The 16,314-nt window shown below is 42.3% G+C and overlaps 12 protein-coding genes across 12 annotated transcripts; 5 read left to right on the top strand and 7 right to left on the bottom strand.

The window, feature by feature from the left end:
* Positions 1 to 6: 6 nt before the first annotated feature.
* Positions 7 to 762, bottom strand: IES3 (Ies3p; the record flags this gene model as incomplete). Its single annotated transcript, XM_037290725.1, has 1 exon — positions 7 to 762. The coding sequence occupies one exon, from the start codon at positions 760 to 762 to the stop codon at positions 7 to 9; it is 756 nt and encodes a 251-aa protein (XP_037146620.1).
* Positions 763 to 982: 220 nt separating this feature from the next.
* FCF2 (Fcf2p) lies at positions 983 to 1,642 on the top strand (the record flags this gene model as incomplete). Its single annotated transcript, XM_037290724.1, has 1 exon — positions 983 to 1,642. One exon carries the CDS (start codon positions 983 to 985, stop codon positions 1,640 to 1,642), a length of 660 nt encoding a protein of 219 aa, XP_037146619.1.
* Positions 1,643 to 2,489: 847 nt separating this feature from the next.
* On the top strand, positions 2,490 to 4,454 carry GAT1 (Gat1p; the record flags this gene model as incomplete). Its single annotated transcript, XM_037290723.1, has 1 exon — positions 2,490 to 4,454. One exon carries the CDS (start codon positions 2,490 to 2,492, stop codon positions 4,452 to 4,454), a length of 1,965 nt encoding a protein of 654 aa, XP_037146618.1.
* A 102-nt stretch (positions 4,455 to 4,556) lies between these two features.
* On the bottom strand, positions 4,557 to 6,041 carry LPD1 (dihydrolipoyl dehydrogenase; the record flags this gene model as incomplete). Its single annotated transcript, XM_037290722.1, has 1 exon — positions 4,557 to 6,041. The coding sequence occupies one exon, from the start codon at positions 6,039 to 6,041 to the stop codon at positions 4,557 to 4,559; it is 1,485 nt and encodes a 494-aa protein (XP_037146617.1).
* Positions 6,042 to 6,907: 866 nt separating this feature from the next.
* SMX2 (mRNA splicing protein SMX2) lies at positions 6,908 to 7,138 on the top strand (the record flags this gene model as incomplete). Its single annotated transcript, XM_037290721.1, has 1 exon — positions 6,908 to 7,138. The coding sequence occupies one exon, from the start codon at positions 6,908 to 6,910 to the stop codon at positions 7,136 to 7,138; it is 231 nt and encodes a 76-aa protein (XP_037146616.1).
* Positions 7,139 to 7,189: 51 nt separating this feature from the next.
* Positions 7,190 to 7,648, bottom strand: GNA1 (glucosamine 6-phosphate N-acetyltransferase; the record flags this gene model as incomplete). The annotated part of the gene is made up of 1 exon (XM_037290720.1): positions 7,190 to 7,648. One exon carries the CDS (start codon positions 7,646 to 7,648, stop codon positions 7,190 to 7,192), a length of 459 nt encoding a protein of 152 aa, XP_037146615.1.
* Positions 7,649 to 7,806: 158 nt separating this feature from the next.
* MLO50 (Mlo50p) lies at positions 7,807 to 8,979 on the bottom strand (the record flags this gene model as incomplete). The annotated part of the gene is made up of 1 exon (XM_037290719.1): positions 7,807 to 8,979. The coding sequence occupies one exon, from the start codon at positions 8,977 to 8,979 to the stop codon at positions 7,807 to 7,809; it is 1,173 nt and encodes a 390-aa protein (XP_037146614.1).
* Positions 8,980 to 9,280: 301 nt separating this feature from the next.
* Positions 9,281 to 9,799, bottom strand: EMA19 (Ema19p; the record flags this gene model as incomplete). The annotated part of the gene is made up of 1 exon (XM_037290718.1): positions 9,281 to 9,799. One exon carries the CDS (start codon positions 9,797 to 9,799, stop codon positions 9,281 to 9,283), a length of 519 nt encoding a protein of 172 aa, XP_037146613.1.
* Positions 9,800 to 9,992: 193 nt separating this feature from the next.
* Positions 9,993 to 11,468, bottom strand: MDJ1 (Mdj1p; the record flags this gene model as incomplete). The annotated part of the gene is made up of 1 exon (XM_037290717.1): positions 9,993 to 11,468. One exon carries the CDS (start codon positions 11,466 to 11,468, stop codon positions 9,993 to 9,995), a length of 1,476 nt encoding a protein of 491 aa, XP_037146612.1.
* Positions 11,469 to 12,696: 1,228 nt separating this feature from the next.
* HSP12 (lipid-binding protein HSP12) lies at positions 12,697 to 13,014 on the top strand (the record flags this gene model as incomplete). Its single annotated transcript, XM_037290716.1, has 1 exon — positions 12,697 to 13,014. The coding sequence occupies one exon, from the start codon at positions 12,697 to 12,699 to the stop codon at positions 13,012 to 13,014; it is 318 nt and encodes a 105-aa protein (XP_037146611.1).
* A 169-nt stretch (positions 13,015 to 13,183) lies between these two features.
* Positions 13,184 to 14,110, top strand: CTF19 (Ctf19p; the record flags this gene model as incomplete). Its single annotated transcript, XM_037290715.1, has 1 exon — positions 13,184 to 14,110. One exon carries the CDS (start codon positions 13,184 to 13,186, stop codon positions 14,108 to 14,110), a length of 927 nt encoding a protein of 308 aa, XP_037146610.1.
* Positions 14,111 to 14,124: 14 nt separating this feature from the next.
* Positions 14,125 to 16,116, bottom strand: IES1 (Ies1p; the record flags this gene model as incomplete). The annotated part of the gene is made up of 1 exon (XM_037290714.1): positions 14,125 to 16,116. One exon carries the CDS (start codon positions 16,114 to 16,116, stop codon positions 14,125 to 14,127), a length of 1,992 nt encoding a protein of 663 aa, XP_037146609.1.
* Positions 16,117 to 16,314: the final 198 nt, after the last annotated feature.

The following is a 16,314-nucleotide window of genomic DNA, read 5'->3' as shown; positions in this document are numbered from 1 at the left end:
TAAACACTAAACTATGTTTCTGTTTCTCGGCCTCTTAGTCCTGTTGAATATCAGTGTATTGGCATTGGAATTTATGGGCAAGCTCATAGAGCCCAGTTTCACGATTGTTCTTTTCTCGTCCTGAGAACTGTACAGATCAAATTCTGCATTTGCGTCCAGCAGCAATTCCTTAAGTACGAACCATTTTTTCTCCTCATTGATAAGCGACTCGTACTGGCCTACAAGGGACTCCTGTATCTGTGATAGCCATTCGTGCTGGGTGCCCAGTGCATGTTCATCTACCTCACCGTCTGTTCCATCATCGGTGCTGCCCTCTGCGGATGTACTCATTTGCTTGATTTTCTGCCTGACAGCTTCCAGATACTCATCATTCTGTTCATATAGCTTGTTCTTGTACATCTTGGTCTTGACCAAATTGACCTCTGTATCCGTCAGTTGCGCCACATTGTTCACCCTGGCACCGTTCTCAGTTCTAATTGAGCTCAAATTCCCCGGCGTGTTCTTTATCATCTCGTAGTTAATCTTAGAGGTGTCATCGACATTGATGATGTGTCGTTTGTTGTTGTTGGACATCTGTGAATGACTTCCCCCGTTGCCGCCATTGCCTTCGCTCGCAGTCCCTCCTGTCAATTTCTTGTTATGCGAGTCCTTATCGAGAAAATCCGGGACTTTATTCTCATGGTACCGTTTCACTGCCCTGAAGGCATATTCCAACTGTTTATCGTCACGTAAAGAATCCATATTGCCGCTGTTTCTCACCATTTCTCTGGGACTCAAAGTGACTTGTTCTGATCCTTACAGCGCTTTTTTGTTTATGCCGCCAAACGCTGTACGTTCAGAATGAGCCTTTTCAGAGGGCGAGCGAAAATTTTGAAAAGTATGCAAATATAAAGCAAGATGACGATGAGACGGCGATGAGCGGTGGCATAAGCACCTCATCCGAAGAGTATCAGAAGACATTCAGGCCAATTGAATACTAAGTATGGACGCTGGAGTGGAAAGTCTTTTTGGACAACTGAAAGCAGCGCTCAATAAGCCGGCTGAAACAAGTTCAGGTGCTTTGAAAGAGGATAAGAGCCGCGGATGGGACCAACTAGATGTGCTTTCGATGGAAGATGAACAGGAGACCAAGAGACAGCAGAGATTTGAAAAAATTGAAAAGAGTCTGAGAAAGTTGCCAAAGCTGAATGATGAGTTCGACAAGATGGCAACGGAGACTAAAAATGCAGCTAGACACACTACTGTTAAGAACACAGACGTCGAGAATACAGGGGCCAAAAGGGCACAAGCTGCCGAAGATTGGTTCACTCTGCCAAAGCCCGACGGAGAAATGCTCGCCAAAGCGCAGCGCGATCTCGTGCTGATCAAGCATCGTAGTGCACTAGATCCCAAGAGACACTACAAGAAAGACCGCTGGAAAGTTCCCGAGAGATTTGCCATTGGCACGATCGTAGAGAACAAGACTGAGTTCTTCAGTTCAAGAATGACCAATAAAGAGCGTAAGTCTACCATCCTGGAATCACTCATGAGCGACAAGGACACCACCGGCTATTTCAAGAGAAAGTACGCTGAAATTCAAGTGAAGAAGACCAGCGGTAAGAAAGCCCACTATAAGAAGATGAAATCTATGCGCCACCGCTGAAATAGAATGCGTCAGCGTCACACAATGTTTATACGACGCATATTGCCCCGACAAGGACAAGCTATACTACACATCTTTGTATGACATTTGGTGTAGTTAAGTCCGGTGCATATTGGCGAGAGACAACGACGTCCTGCTTGAAAATATTAATGCAGCATCCAAATTTGCGGTGGAACTTGCCATGCAGCACATATGTCGACCACTGCCAACTACTGTGTACCCTCAGCTGCTGTCTACGGCAACAAGTAGCATGGTATCCCGCTTGTTTTTCTTTGTCTTTACTGATAAGAAATTGTATTTCTGCTTTCTCGATAAGAAACGGGACCTGTACGGGGTTTTGTAAGGCGCCGAGTGCTGCCTAGCTGAAAATTTTTTTGATGCGAAAATTAACACGATAAGAAAATTGATTGGCTGGCTTTGCAACAAAGAAAAGAGAATGTTCATCCATTGTAATACAATGCTCAGTACAAGCTGTAGCAGCAGCAAGCTAAGAAGAACATTGCAGAGTTACAACTAGGAGGATTGGGAGTATAGATTCATCCTGCCGGTAGTTTTGTGTAATATAGTACGTTTCATCGTTATTGTATGTGATAAAAAATATATTAGAGAAGGCGGAGAGAGGCGGACAGGGCTCTCTGGTCGTGGTATGTTTGCGGTGGTTCGAGGAGGCCAAGGGCATTTGTGATATTTTAGGTTAGTATAGATTTGATTAAGTGTACATTATTACATGGAATCTAAATCGACCGAATCATTTTATCAAATTAAAAAACTTCTCGTTTTGATCTTTAGTTCTAATTTTATCTAGTTGAAAGTATATTAGAGAGGATATTGTGATCTGACTTGAAAAATGACGAGTAGGGTCATCAAGGATGGCAACAGCATTCATTATGCCTCAAAGTTGCAAGATGCCATAAGTGATTCGTCGGTGGAAGCCATCTGGAAGATGTATTCGATGGCGAAGGCATCTTTGCCATACAAGGATAGAATGGATAATTTGACGTGGAGGATGCTAGGCATGCGAATGAAGAGCATTCATCAGCAGCACAAGACTCCCCATGTCCAGACGCCAGTTGCCGACACGACCAAGAGTAACGAATTTGGGCATGATTTTAATTATATTTCACATTTGAAGGAACTGAATGAGAAGTCTCCAAATGAAGAAATCGACGTCGATATGGACTATGGAGTCCATGATGAGGGGAGTAATAATAATTTTTTTCAGGATTCAATCAACCCGCTGAGTACTGTATTGGATGATAACATTACTGTACCCCTTAGTGCGGATCCCAGGGAAAATCTACAGAGTCATCATCATCACTATAGCTCCTTCTCGAGCCATTCACAGACCGTCGGTTTCCTGACGGATACTGCATTGCATGATCAATTTAACCTTTTCGACAACAATTCGACCACTAAAGAATTGGAGCAACTCGATGAGCACTTTGGGAATGAGTTTTCTAATTCTCCTGCTGCTATGATAAGTGATTCGTCGGACTCAAATTTGAAAGATAAAAATTCCTTAATGACTTCAGAGATTTTGGGGGGCCAGTCTTCAGGCACCTTCTTCGATGAAACAACAGCAAATACGCCAACCATACCCAATCAATCAAATTTCCTGGACCATTTTTTTCCTTCATCCATCCAATCCGTGGAGTTACCAGAAACAGCTGCAAGCGCTAATAAAGATGTTTCAAATTTTGCGTCAGTAAATAACACTCCATTACCCACACCGACATCGACAAAATCTAATTTATCTAAGAAACCAAATTCGACAACAACGCAACCAAGAAGAAGTTCAGGCGTGCGCAAAAAACCAGTGTCCTTGAGAAACATACCCTCTAATGCATCTTCGACATCCTTATCGTCTTTTAACAATGATAGTAACTCTACAATAGGTTCCCTACCGAATGGTTCAATGAAGGATAACCAAAATAATAAAGATACACAATGTACAAATTGTCATACAAAGACGACGCCCCTTTGGAGAAGAGATCCCATTGGAAATCCTCTTTGTAATGCATGTGGGTTATTCTTAAAACTTCATGGTGTTGTTAGACCGTTATCCTTGAAGACGGATATCATCAAGAAGAGACAAAGAAATAATACTTCAAGCACAAATAATAATAGCAGTAACGGCACTGGTTCAGGTACAACGAGCGCGACAACACCAAGTAATAATTTAAGCAAACAATCCAAATCGTCGAGTCCAAATTTTGATGAATTGAAACCATTGAGAAAATCAGCCTCAAATACCAGTCCTCACACAATAGCGAAAAGGAAATCAGCAACAAATTTGAAAAAGATAACTTCAAATTCACCAATGTCAAGTACTGGAATGGTATCAAATGACATTGGTATTTTGAATAATGATTTAATGAGAAACGCTGATAGTTCATTACTGGGGCATCAACCAGTTGAACGGGTTTCAACACCTAAGGAAATTAGAAGTTTTGATTTTTTCGAAAGTTCAATGTACAGTACTACTACTACTAATAATAATACTTATCATAATAATAACAACAATACTAACACTAATACAGTTGATACAACTAGCAGACCTAGTTCAATGAGCACAAATTCTATGAATATAACAAATAAGAGTCTAGGATCACCATCACTGGGTAGTTTTGATTCTGGGAATGAAATGGGTAAGAAAAACTCAGTTTCATCGTCAGCATCAGTATCAACGACGCCACTGAGGAATGACAGTAATGGTAGTAATCGAAGTCCTCAGAAAAAAGTTAGTTCAGGAGTTCAACATGGGACTGGTAACGGTAATACAAATTGGGAATGGCTAAGCCTAAGCCTTTAAACGAAAGAACATGGGTCTTTTTAAGTCTTTGAGCATACATTTATATAGACATATACAAATAATTTATTTCGTCATAAAGGAAATCATATCAAATTTTTCTATTTAAAAATTGATTGGCTTGTCGAAAGCAGCCAAGCATGCTTCTTTAAATGCTTCCGATAAGGTTGGATGAGCATGACAAGTTCTTGAAACATCTTCAGCGGAAGCACCATATTCTAATGCAAGACCAGCTTCTGCGATCATCTCACCAGCATTTGGACCAATAATATGAGCACCTAATAGACGTTCAGTTTCTGCATCAATGATGATTTTGACAAAACCTTCAGTGTCTAAATTAGTCTTTGCTCTTGAATTTGCAATAAAGGGAAATTTACCTACTTTGTATTTAATACCGGCCTCTTTCAATTGCTCTTCGGTTTTACCAACCCAAGCAACCTCTGGATGTGAATACATAACTGATGGAATATTGTTGTAATTGACATGGCCATGTCCAGTTTTCAAAATTTCAGCGGCCGCGATACCCTCCTCTTCCGCTTTATGAGCTAACATTGGACCAAAAGTAACATCACCAATAACTTTGATATGAGAGTGCTTCGAACTGAAGTTCTCATCGATAACGAGACGTCCCTTTTTATCGACTTCCAATCCGATTTTTTCGGCATTTAGTCCTTGCACGTAAGGTCTTCTACCAATAGCAACTAGTAAAACATCGGCTTCAATAGTTTCTTGTTTACCATTCTTGGCATTCTCAACAGCGATTTGGACAACTTCACCCTTTCTTTCAGCCGAGATAACCTTAGTGTTCAACTTGAAGTCTAGACCCTGCTTCTTCAAAAATTTTTGGGTAGAAGTTGCAACTTCACCATCCATGGAAGCACCAATCTTTGGTAGAAATTCAACAACAGTAACTTTCGAACCAATACGACTGTAGACGGAACCCATTTCAAGACCAATGATACCACCACCAATGATAGCCAATCTCTTAGGAATTTCCTTCAAAGAAAGAGCACCTGTGGATGAAACGATTCTCTCCTCATCAATCGTGACACCTGGAAATGGAGTGACCTCTGAACCAGTTGCTACAATGATGTTTTTGGCCTCCAGGATGCTTTCCTCTTTGACTGTGCCCTCAACACCTTCCACTGGCGTAACTTTAATACTGTGCTCACCTTCGAAGGAACCGTTACCGTTATAATATGTGACGCCATTTTTCTTGAAAAGCATCTCAATACCACCAGTCAGCTGTTTAACCACGGTATCCTTAGCCTTTTGGAACTGTTCAACGTTAATCTCGACTGACCCCTTGACATCGATACCACGATTCTTGGCGTCACTTTTCATCTGGTGGTACAGATGCGAATTGTTCAGCAAGGCCTTTGAAGGAATACAACCGACATTCAAACACGTACCGCCAAGTCTGCCTCTTTTCTCAACACACGCCGTATCGAACCCTAACTGTGCTGCTTTAATTGCTGCAACGTAGCCACCTGGACCACCTCCAATAACCACAACATCATGCTGTTTCTTCGCAGCTAAACGTAAAGCAGAGGAACTAAAGGTGCGTCTGTTGATAAGCGATCTTAGCATTTTTAAATCACAACAAAATAATACGATCACTTGTACAATTTATGAGTACCGCTAGATTGCAATCCAAACTAATACTATCCAAACCTACTCTCAGATCTATGAACCAATCCCAAAGAGCTTGTACAAGATAGTCAGGGGAACGAATAGATTACTAATTATTACCCTTTTCACCAAGATAGAAAGCATCTATATCAACAATTTGCAAGATGCCATTGCAGGTCCTCCACCTCTGGGTCCAATGCTGAACCGAACGTGTAGTTTGGTCAGACCGATGGTGTTGATGCTGCCGATGCTACTGATGGTCCACTACGGGCCGACAGGAACAGCCGTCTCTGGCTGCCAGTGTGAATGTGATTGATTGTTAGTCAGAGTATTGCTACTTTGCCACATTGGAAGGGATCTGGTAGTTGTCCGTAATCGGAACCGTTTTTGCGTCAACTCGGTGCTCGAATTCCGCTGGAAAGCCGCCAGCCGGACAATTTCGGATCCCGGTTTGTAATCACTTTCAACGCAGAAGAAGTCATGTGAGAAGGAAATTGACTTCTCTTTTGGGGCTTATAGAGAAGTCAACAGCGAAGTCAAGTCTCAAATTGAATTTTCGCGCGCGTTCGATTCCAGGGGAAGCCTCGTTAAAAATTAGATGAATATCATTATGCACGCGTTATTTTATTTCCTTTTCGTTCCGCAGATGGAAGGGTAGCATACCGAAATGTGGAAAACACATCTGTATCACGGACGTATATCAGTATTCATGTCTATATCTATATATCAGGATCTATATCTATATCTATAGTCGTTCTATTCTAGTATTCTAGTCACATATATATTTGAGCATTAACCGCATTTTCTGCACAACTGATAAACAGATGGTTTCTGCGCCAGAATTGAAACGGTATGTGGAAAAAAAAGTGCTATTGCAACTAAATGCTTCGCGCAAGATTGCAGGCATTCTTAGAGGCTATGATGTGTTTTTAAACGTAGTACTCGATGATGCTGTTGAAATAAGCAGGGATGGTTCAAGTCACACGCTGGGGAGTCAAACCGTGGTAAGAGGTAATTCGATCGTATCGCTGGAGGCGCTAGATAGTATAGCATAGCAATAGTGGTAGTCATAGAAAGAAATAAAACGCGCAAACAAGTTTCTTCTGTTATTCGCGAATTTGCATCTCAACGCCGGCCTTTGAATAACCACATTTTTCGTAGAATTTAACGTTTTTTTCGTCGCAATCTAGTATTACCTTGTAACAACCGGCTTTTAATCCAGTATCTGTTAGGTAATCAATTAGGAATTTACCCAATTTTTTGCCTTGAAATTTCGCAGAGACTGCGATATCCTCTATGTGGCCACATAATGCGCAATTGTGAATCAATTTCTGTTCTATGATTAGGTTACCTGTTGCTGCCACGTCGTTCGTTGCATCGTCAACTACTACGTAGGGATTATACACCGGAATGTCATCTTGGACTGTACACGATTTCCAGTACTCAATTACCCGACTAAATTCTTCAATATCAACAGTACCTACACTAGTCAGTTCGTTTAGCGCCGCTATAACACCAAGGTAGTCCCTAGGTTCAATTTTTCTGATGGAAAATCCTTGTACCATTCTGAGTGCGTCCCTTTGGTCCCTGTATTATTATGTATAAGAGTACGTACTAAGAGTTTCTTTCTACACTAAAACCACAAAAGTGCTATGGGGTTGGGTCTGTTCATTACTTTATATATTGAATGTATAATATAATGGCCGTGTCAAGTTTCAACGTGTCACGTGACATGCCTGAGTGAATTTATTATTGATTTACCATGTTTCTGTCGTATTGCTTCTAACACTTGCACCGGTTCAACCTTAATGTTCAATAATTGCTTATCAAATACCTCTGAGTCATTGCTGAAGAATTTATGGTACGTTTGCATCAGCATATTGCTTAAGAAATCATCTAAGATGACCGTTTCCAGTTCTCTGGTGTACATTGAGAATATGAGTACGTCAAGTATTTCTAAACCTAATTCATCTTGATGATGATCTCGTATAGCATTAGTTATTCCATTCACTATTAGTGGTTTTAAAAACTCGGAAAAGATTGATTTTTTAACAGTTTCTTTTAAATGGTAATACAATCCACTGAATTTTTGCTGCAGTCGAGTCTCGAGAACTTTACTAAATTTGCAAGGCGAATTCGTATTGAACCATTCAAGACTGCGACTCAAGTTGGAGTATATTTGTCTCGATAATCTATCGTCCCCTTTCAGGCACTTTGATATGTTTTCATATAGTTCCCTGTTTTGGATATGTGTGACATCACAATCGTACAGACACTTTGCATAAATCGGACGTCTGATATCTCCCGGTACTCCAAACCAAAATATTCCAGACGCTCGCATTGCGAACAAAAGTCTCTCATAATCATCGTCTTTACGAATCGCTTCCCATTTTTTTGCGAGAAAATCTTCTCGTACCAGTAACTGCCTATTTTCACATCTTAATTTTAGATCTTCCTTTTTAGTTGCACGCTTCAATCTTTGCGCTTCATCATGTTGTCCAGTTGATTCGAAAAGATCTATAGATTCTTGTCGACTCGATATTTTTTCTTTATTTTCTTGTACCAGTGATTCAAGGCTTACATTTCCTAGCATTCTTATTTTCAAATCAGGTTCAAATACACTGCTCGTATCTGTATAATCACTCGAAATGCTGTATTTGGAACAATTCGCGGTCGATCTCTTACTAACACTTGAATGCGTTTTAGTAGGCTGCTGACTTACATCACCAATCACAGGTACTGCGTAAGAGATCAACTGCGAATCAAAGTCTATTGGAACATCGAGCACCGTAGTCCAATCCGTATTTAAATTGGAGAACTGTTGCAGATCGCGTCTGCTAATCCTATGTCTGGAGTTGAATAATTTTTGGCTTGGAGGAACATAGTTAATTGACATTAGATGGATAATCGTGCATCACCAATTATAGAGCGGTTTACACACATAAAAGTGTAGTCTAGTTTTAAATACTCAAGAAAAGGTCAAGTTTTCTGAAATTGTTCTTAAATATATTGTTCTATACTTCATGAAACCCAGCAGGATCGAATCGATAGAAGAAACATTTTTTTGAGTGAAACGCGAAAACCCAAAAGATCGACAAAAGTAATTCAAATTGAGAAAACCAGCACGAACGAAATTAATTGTAGAATCAAGCACACTGCTTTCTTTTCGCATGCAAATCACTAATTCGTTACGCACATTACACGAAGCAGAGTCTTAGTGGGATAATGAAAGTTGGTAGATACACCATCACTAAATTGACCATATCAGATTGCGACAAGGGGATCTCAATATCGAGAGAGTTTGGATAATAACCTCTTTGTATTATGACGATGATACAAACTAACGATGTAAAGGAGGCATTTATCCCATATATTCTCAAATATTTGAATAAAGTGGTCTTGGCTTTGTATAATCTAACCTTGTCGTCTTTTGTTAACGAATTAGTATTCCAAATGGAACGAAACCCCTTGATGAAATAAAAAAATAATGGCAATTGAAACAAAAGCTCGATTATAACAAACCAGTACAACCAATTCGGTTTTTCGTATAACAAGAAATCATTATTTTGAGCAATGTGCCAATTTACTAATGTTGCAGCGGGGTGATACTTCAATGGTATCACTACCGAAGAATCTATTGCGATTGTGATTGGTATATGGATTATACAGTAATAGTAGTAGAAAAGTTGCTCATAGTGACTTAAACCAGTTCCCATCTTTCAATATCCCTCTATCTTGGCTTTGTCTGGCATAATTCTTGATCATTTTTAAGTTGAATTTTCAAAGTTTCAGTTATCTTATATGAACAAGTATACGAGTAAAAGTGTATATATAAAAAAACATATTTACAAGGGCAGTGAAAAAGGAAAAGGAAAAGGACAAAGAAAAAGAAAAAGAATATTTTGAAATTCATTCACCGCCTTTTATCTTCTTGAATGTATTTGAGATGAAGTTCTCCAATCTACCAAGAGCGCTTGGATTATCAGGATTAATAGTAGCAGTTTTGGCAGCTGAAGACTCGCTGTCTGAAGAACCAGATTTTGATTGGGTTTCCGTCCTCTTCGCAGAATTGTCATTGGTGATATCAGCTAGAGCTTCCCATAGACAAATCTCCGCCTTGGACTGCGGTTTTTTAATGACAATCTTGTATTGAACCCTGAAGAAGCCACGCTCACCATTGATTTTCGGAACTCCCATATTTGGTATGGAAATAATTTCATCGTTTTGAGTTCCTGGCTTGACTTTCAATCTAACCTGAGAATCGTCGACAGTTGGAATCGTCACCGAACCACCCAAGGCAGCTGTTGTTATTGGAATTTCTTTAGTAAACCAAATATCGTATTTGTTCTTGACCGTGAATCTCGGATCCCTATCAACACGTATTCTTACTAGAACATCACCCCTATGTAGTTTAACCGAGTCCTTGAGGTCTGGCTCCACCGCCATATGCGGATAAGAGCCTTGGCCTGGTATACGAACGACATCGCCGTCCTGTAAGCCCTGCGGCAAATCAACCGTGATGGTCTTGGAACTGTTAACCTCGACACCTTCACCATGGCATGTTGGACAGGTGTCTTCTGGCTTGGTGATAGTACCCTCACCGCCACACTGTTGACAGGTTGACGCCATTTGGAAACCACCCCTAATGTGAACCTGCGTACCCGTGCCGTGGCAACTTGGACAAGTCATTTTCTTCGCATTCGGTTTCAAACCCGAACCATGGCATTTGTGGCACGGATCAAGCACTTTGAACTGCAACGTGACATTTTTGCTGCCAAAGATCGCGTCTTTGAACTTCAATCTGTGTGTGACCTCCGTGGAGTCGCCCTTGTACTCCCGGAACATCGAAGCACGGCCACTCGACCTGCCGCCACGGGCGCCAGCTCCAGCTCCGCCACCGCCACCAAACGCTGCTCCAAACAGGTCCTCAAAATTGATCCCACCAAAGTTACCAAACCCCCCGGAGAAATCCGCATAGCCCGAACCATTCCCAAACCCACCGAACCCACCGGCCCCACCTGGTCCTCCGGTCGCATTGCCGCTGGAATCAAACGCCGCTGCTCCAAACTGGTCGAACTGCTGTTTCTTGTTCTCATCAGACAGGATTTCGTACGCGTTCTGCAAATCATGAAATTTTTTCTCCGCGTTTGGCTCCTTATTTATGTCGGGATGGTACTGCTTGGCAAGCTTGTAATACGCCTTCTTGATCTGCGAGGACGACGCGTCCTTGTTGACCCCCAGAGTCTCATACGGATTCTTCAACTGCTGCAGCTGCAGCGCACTGGCATAAAACGCCCTCCGCTCTTGGTAACCGAATCTGCCGATAGCAGGCAGTCTGTACCTGTACTTCAGCATGTAATACCCTCTCGAAATGTTCATTGGCATGTGTATCTGAGTCTAAACACGCATTGTCCGCTCGTTGCTGCGTATATAAGTACGAACACTCTCGCGAGTCCTGCCAGTTGCGAACAAAAGAGCGAAAATACACGCCTTGGATCCATGGCCCCCATCCAATCGAAGGCAGCCAGGAACAGGGCAAACCGGTGAAATCCAAGCGATGCACTTTGTTCCAGAAAATTCCAGCACACGTTCGTCTGACACGACTTAGGCGCGGGAAGGTGTCGCCGAGAGACCACGTGCCACCGCCACCTTCCACGACCTTCCACGACCTTCCACCCTATCACACCGCACGAGCCCATCGCCTCCCACGACCCCCGCCGTTTACCACCGCCATGTCCCGGGGAGCCCCCGCCGCCGCGGACTGAACGCATTGCCGTCGCTCACTGTCGGCGACACATCTGTGACAACTGCGACACCTCACAGCCGGACCCAGGACTATTGCAGCCCTCACCATTGCAGCCCTTCTTCCTTCTTGACAGATCATCCCAAGCGGCGTGGCACCAGCACCGGAATCTTCAGCTCGGTGGAACCAAAAGCTCGCTGGCACGCCTTGGTCAAGAGCGACGCCAACGTCACGGTCTTGCGCCGGCCGTTACGTAGTTCCTGACCGTGTTGCTGCGGTCCCGGCGGTGTTCCACGCGCTGTAATTTTTGCTAGCCACCTCGGCAGTTCGGGGTTCTATTCGCAAATCTTTTTCTTCACCACGTCTCTTGTCGCTTGTCTCTCGTCCCGTGTCTCGTTTCTACGTTTCTGCGATCTCTCCCATAGCAATTTGCAAGAAATGATCTTGAAAAAGGATCTTTTTTTGGCACCAATAGCAAAATGCTACAGCAGACTTCGACGTTGTGACTTAATAGCTCAGGTTTCAAGGGGTACGCAGCAGAAGCGGAGGGCGGCGGACAGCTCCAGAGGTGCGACCAGAATGATGGCAATTGCAGAAGCAAAAACGGATGTGATGTAGCGGATTAGCTGGTTACACGTCAGCGTTCGGGTGTGGGACGTCAGGACTTGCGTTGGGTCGGTACACTCCTTGTGCGGTGGCTGTACTCTCCCCTCCTCGCAACGGTGGCGTTTCGAAAAGTATATAAGGCGAGGACAATCGGGGCAGTTGAGGGGTTGGAGAAGGGTTTTCTTGTCACTTGCAGAACGGCAGCCAAGAGTTATTGCAACTGTTAACGCTAATACAAATTCTAAAAACAAACCCACCCGAAAAATGTCTGACGCAGGTAGAAAAGATTTCAGCGACAAAGTTTCCGAAGGTCTAAAACCGGACTCCCAGAAGTCCTACATGGAGCAAGGTAAGGAGAAGGTGACCAACGCTGCGGACAGAGCCGCAGCAGCTGTCACCCCAGAGGAGAACAAGAGCGGTACTCAAGGTGTGGCTGATGCCGCCAAACGTGGCAAAGAAGACGCCGGCGGCGAGTCGTACTCCGACACCGCTAAAGACTACGTTGATGCGGCTAAGAGCAGACTGAACGACGCTGTTGAGTACGTCTCATCTGCTGTTCACGGCGGCGAGCCAAAGAAGTAAGCATTCTATCAGCATTAATGTAACGAGTGCTATCTAACGAACGGGAAAAAATCACGAAATAGAAAATACTTTTTTTTTATTTATGTTTATATGATTAGCTAACTAGTATTCTTTTTATCGAAACACGCTTTTTCGAAGTCGTATTGCCGAACCGGTCGGTACATGTTGCATGGACTTTACTTCTGATTCGAGACAGAGTACGTCTCTTGGTGGGTCTGCGTCCAGCCCTACAGGCGGCGACAATGCCGATGCCGACATAGCAGTTGACAACGAGCAGCTGAGGTTGTTGAACCTACAAGATGAAAAGGAAAGACTCATATCTCAGCGAAACTCACTTTTGGGTGAAGTCGATCATTACCAAGCGCAGCTGGATAAACCACAGCAGAGGTCTAGCGCTTATGACGACGATATTCTGTTACAAGACCTGCTGAGTTCAGCACAGCAAGTAAAATCAAATTCTCATGTTATTACGATAGACGGCGAGTCCGATACTCTCTTGGAACTTGGCAGTAAACATGACACGCTGCCGTTGCTGAACATGGATACAAGGTTGCAGCTTTTGAAAGAAAAACTGTATCAAAATGTTACAGTACAGCTGGAAAATGATTTACTGCTGGCCACTTTTACTCTAATGAAGCCCTTTTTCACAGTGCAACTGAGATTGGAATATTCAAACGACGTCTTGGATGAATGCAGTGTCATTGAGATCTCGGACCTGGTGAAATGGGATTTAAAAGCACTGTTTGCTTTCAAGAATCCTTCGAAAATTCTGCTCTGTTGTTTCGAGTATGATAGAATCCGTTTTAGAGTCTCTAGGGTCTGGGATTATGTAATGACAGACTTAGAGAATTTCAATCTTATCGAAATGGTCAAGAAAAAACTCTGTCTTGAATTATCACGGAAGGACCTGTCGGTGTTGTTAACATTGAGTCTTGAACTTCAATTTGACTCGGTTGTCCCGCGCACTGACATTGCTGCAAAATTATTTAAAGCGGGAAAATATGTGAATATTGATGATATCAAAAACGGGCTCATTAAAGAATACGGCATTAATTTGGGGTTATTGAAGTTGTGCAAAACTTGTCTAAATTTATAAATTCATATTCATATTTAAAGAAAAATTCTCGTTTCATCATTAGAAGAAGGTGATTTTTTCGGCCTCAACAAGAGTTTCTTTGCCGCTGCGAAACTTTTAAGATAATCTGTTTCGAATCCTAATACACTGTCCCTAAATCTCTTCCTCTTTTTACCACGAATACCAATCACCGATGCCATTGGTATATCTTCGTATTCATTAAATACTTTGATGAGTCCTAAATCTTTTCGTTTTAAATTTGCTGGTTCTTGCGCATGTGCCAAATCTTTCAAAAAGTCCGTTTCTGTCTTTGCTTTATTGTTTATTTTACCTACTATTTTTTGTTGATCCATTTCTATAAGTTTATCTATGCGGTTATTGGTTTCTGTCTTGATGTTTTTTATCGAGCGACTAACTGGATCGTTTTCACCATTCGCTTCTTCCGTCGAATTGACGAGTTCGCTGCTATGCTCTTTTTCCTTTCCGTGCTGTTCTTGTAGTTCTTGCTCTTGCTGTTCCTGTTGTTGATATTTCGCTTGCTCCTCTATTTCAGTTTCGTCTGCCACAGCACGCTTTCGAGATGCTTCTCCATCTTTTTTGTTCTCCGCTACGTCTTTTGGAACTATTGGCTCCGTTGGCTCCGTCGCCTCTGCCTCACTTGCTTCATCACTATCAGTGCCATTTTTCTTTGATTCTTTGATTTTCTTCAAGAATTCTTTCCTCTTAGCCTTTTGCTTCATACCAAATTCGTACTCCTCCCTCGGATCCTCATCGTATTCCTTATCTGTTGGCTCTAGCGGTATCTTTTCCTCATCTGTGAACAGTTTGATCGACTCTCTTATGGATGTTTCCGATAAATCTGTCTCTGCATGTATATAAAGCAACCACAGTAATACGTTACATCTATCTTTTGGTTCGTACCAGGGAAAATCCAAAATACTGAACAACGAAATCGATTCTCCCCTCGTCTCGACATATTTTGAAATGAGCTTCAGATTGACCAACGACACGTTATCGCAGATGGCAAATAATAAATTGACAACATTCAAATTCTGCAACGCTGTAGTGCCATTCGATGAATCGTAGATATGAGAAAAATCAACAGGATCATTACCTACTGGCAAATTTTTCAAGATAGATTTTAGTCGCGGTGTGTCCTGTAAAGATTTCAAATCGGTGACTTTGTATTGCAGAACAGGTACCGAATGGAATGTCCTCAGCTGTGATGTCATTTCCAAATAAAAGTTTATCGTGGTGTTGAGCCGTCCAATATTTACCAATAATCCCAAAATGCAGGTAGAAAATGCCACCTGCTGGTCAAGAAGCAGTTTGTCCCTAAGAACTTTAGAACACTTGGTTGACGATGCCAGCGCCAATATGTATATTTGTGAAAAAGTCAATTTGTCGTTGAAAATGAAAGTCCTGGCGTCGTAATCCGAATCAGTGACATTGACTATCTTGTCCTTTTCTATCTGCAAAGGCACAACGGACTTGGAATACACATCCTTGAAAATATTTGTAAAAAGTAGCCTCTTATCAATGAGCAGTTGATACAGGAAATGGAACTGAAGATCCTTTCTCGAAAAAAACTCTCCATCTGGTTTCTTGAGGTGTCTATTGTATTTACTCGACTCTTTCATTCTCTTCTTGTGCGTCGCAACCGAGGGCACGACCGACACGTTTCCATCGTGAGTTTCCCCTCCTGCATTGGCATTATCTTCGCTTTCCGTTGAGTCATTAGATTCGCTGTTGTCTTCGACATCGCTCTTTCCTTCAGCTCGCTCGTGTGCGCTTGTACTTTCTTCCTTCGCAGTACGCATATTCTGTGTCTTGACTGGTGAACTGTTCTTAGAATCACTTTCTTCCTGGTCTTGGAAAACGTCGTGGATAGGGTCATAAACTTTCTTGCCCATCTTAATTTCCTCAGACCGCACCACCAATTTATCACGAACTAGTCCAAAGCAACTTACCGTTCCACCCCCTCGTGGCTGATGTCTATTGACTATCTCGTCCGTCTTCTTGTCCATTGCTGAGAGCAACCTGCGTTGGTAGCATCGTTGTAGATCTAAGTAGCCTCTTCGTGGATCACGATCGTTGTTAATTTACATTGAAAAGTCTATCCGTATCAAAAAATATGATGCAAAGGGCGAAATCGAAATCCAAAGGAGCGAGAAACGAACGGGAAACAAGTGAGGAACATCCTTGAGGAAATGGTTGAGGGACGT

The sequence above is a fragment of the Zygotorulaspora mrakii genome, chromosome 8, assembly GCF_013402915.1.
Source record: "Zygotorulaspora mrakii chromosome 8, complete sequence".
In the NCBI taxonomy this organism is placed as follows: Eukaryota; Fungi; Ascomycota; class Saccharomycetes; order Saccharomycetales; family Saccharomycetaceae; genus Zygotorulaspora; species Zygotorulaspora mrakii.
The sequence above is the reverse complement of the archived record's forward strand: the minus strand, read 5'-3'. Positions and strand labels throughout refer to the sequence as shown.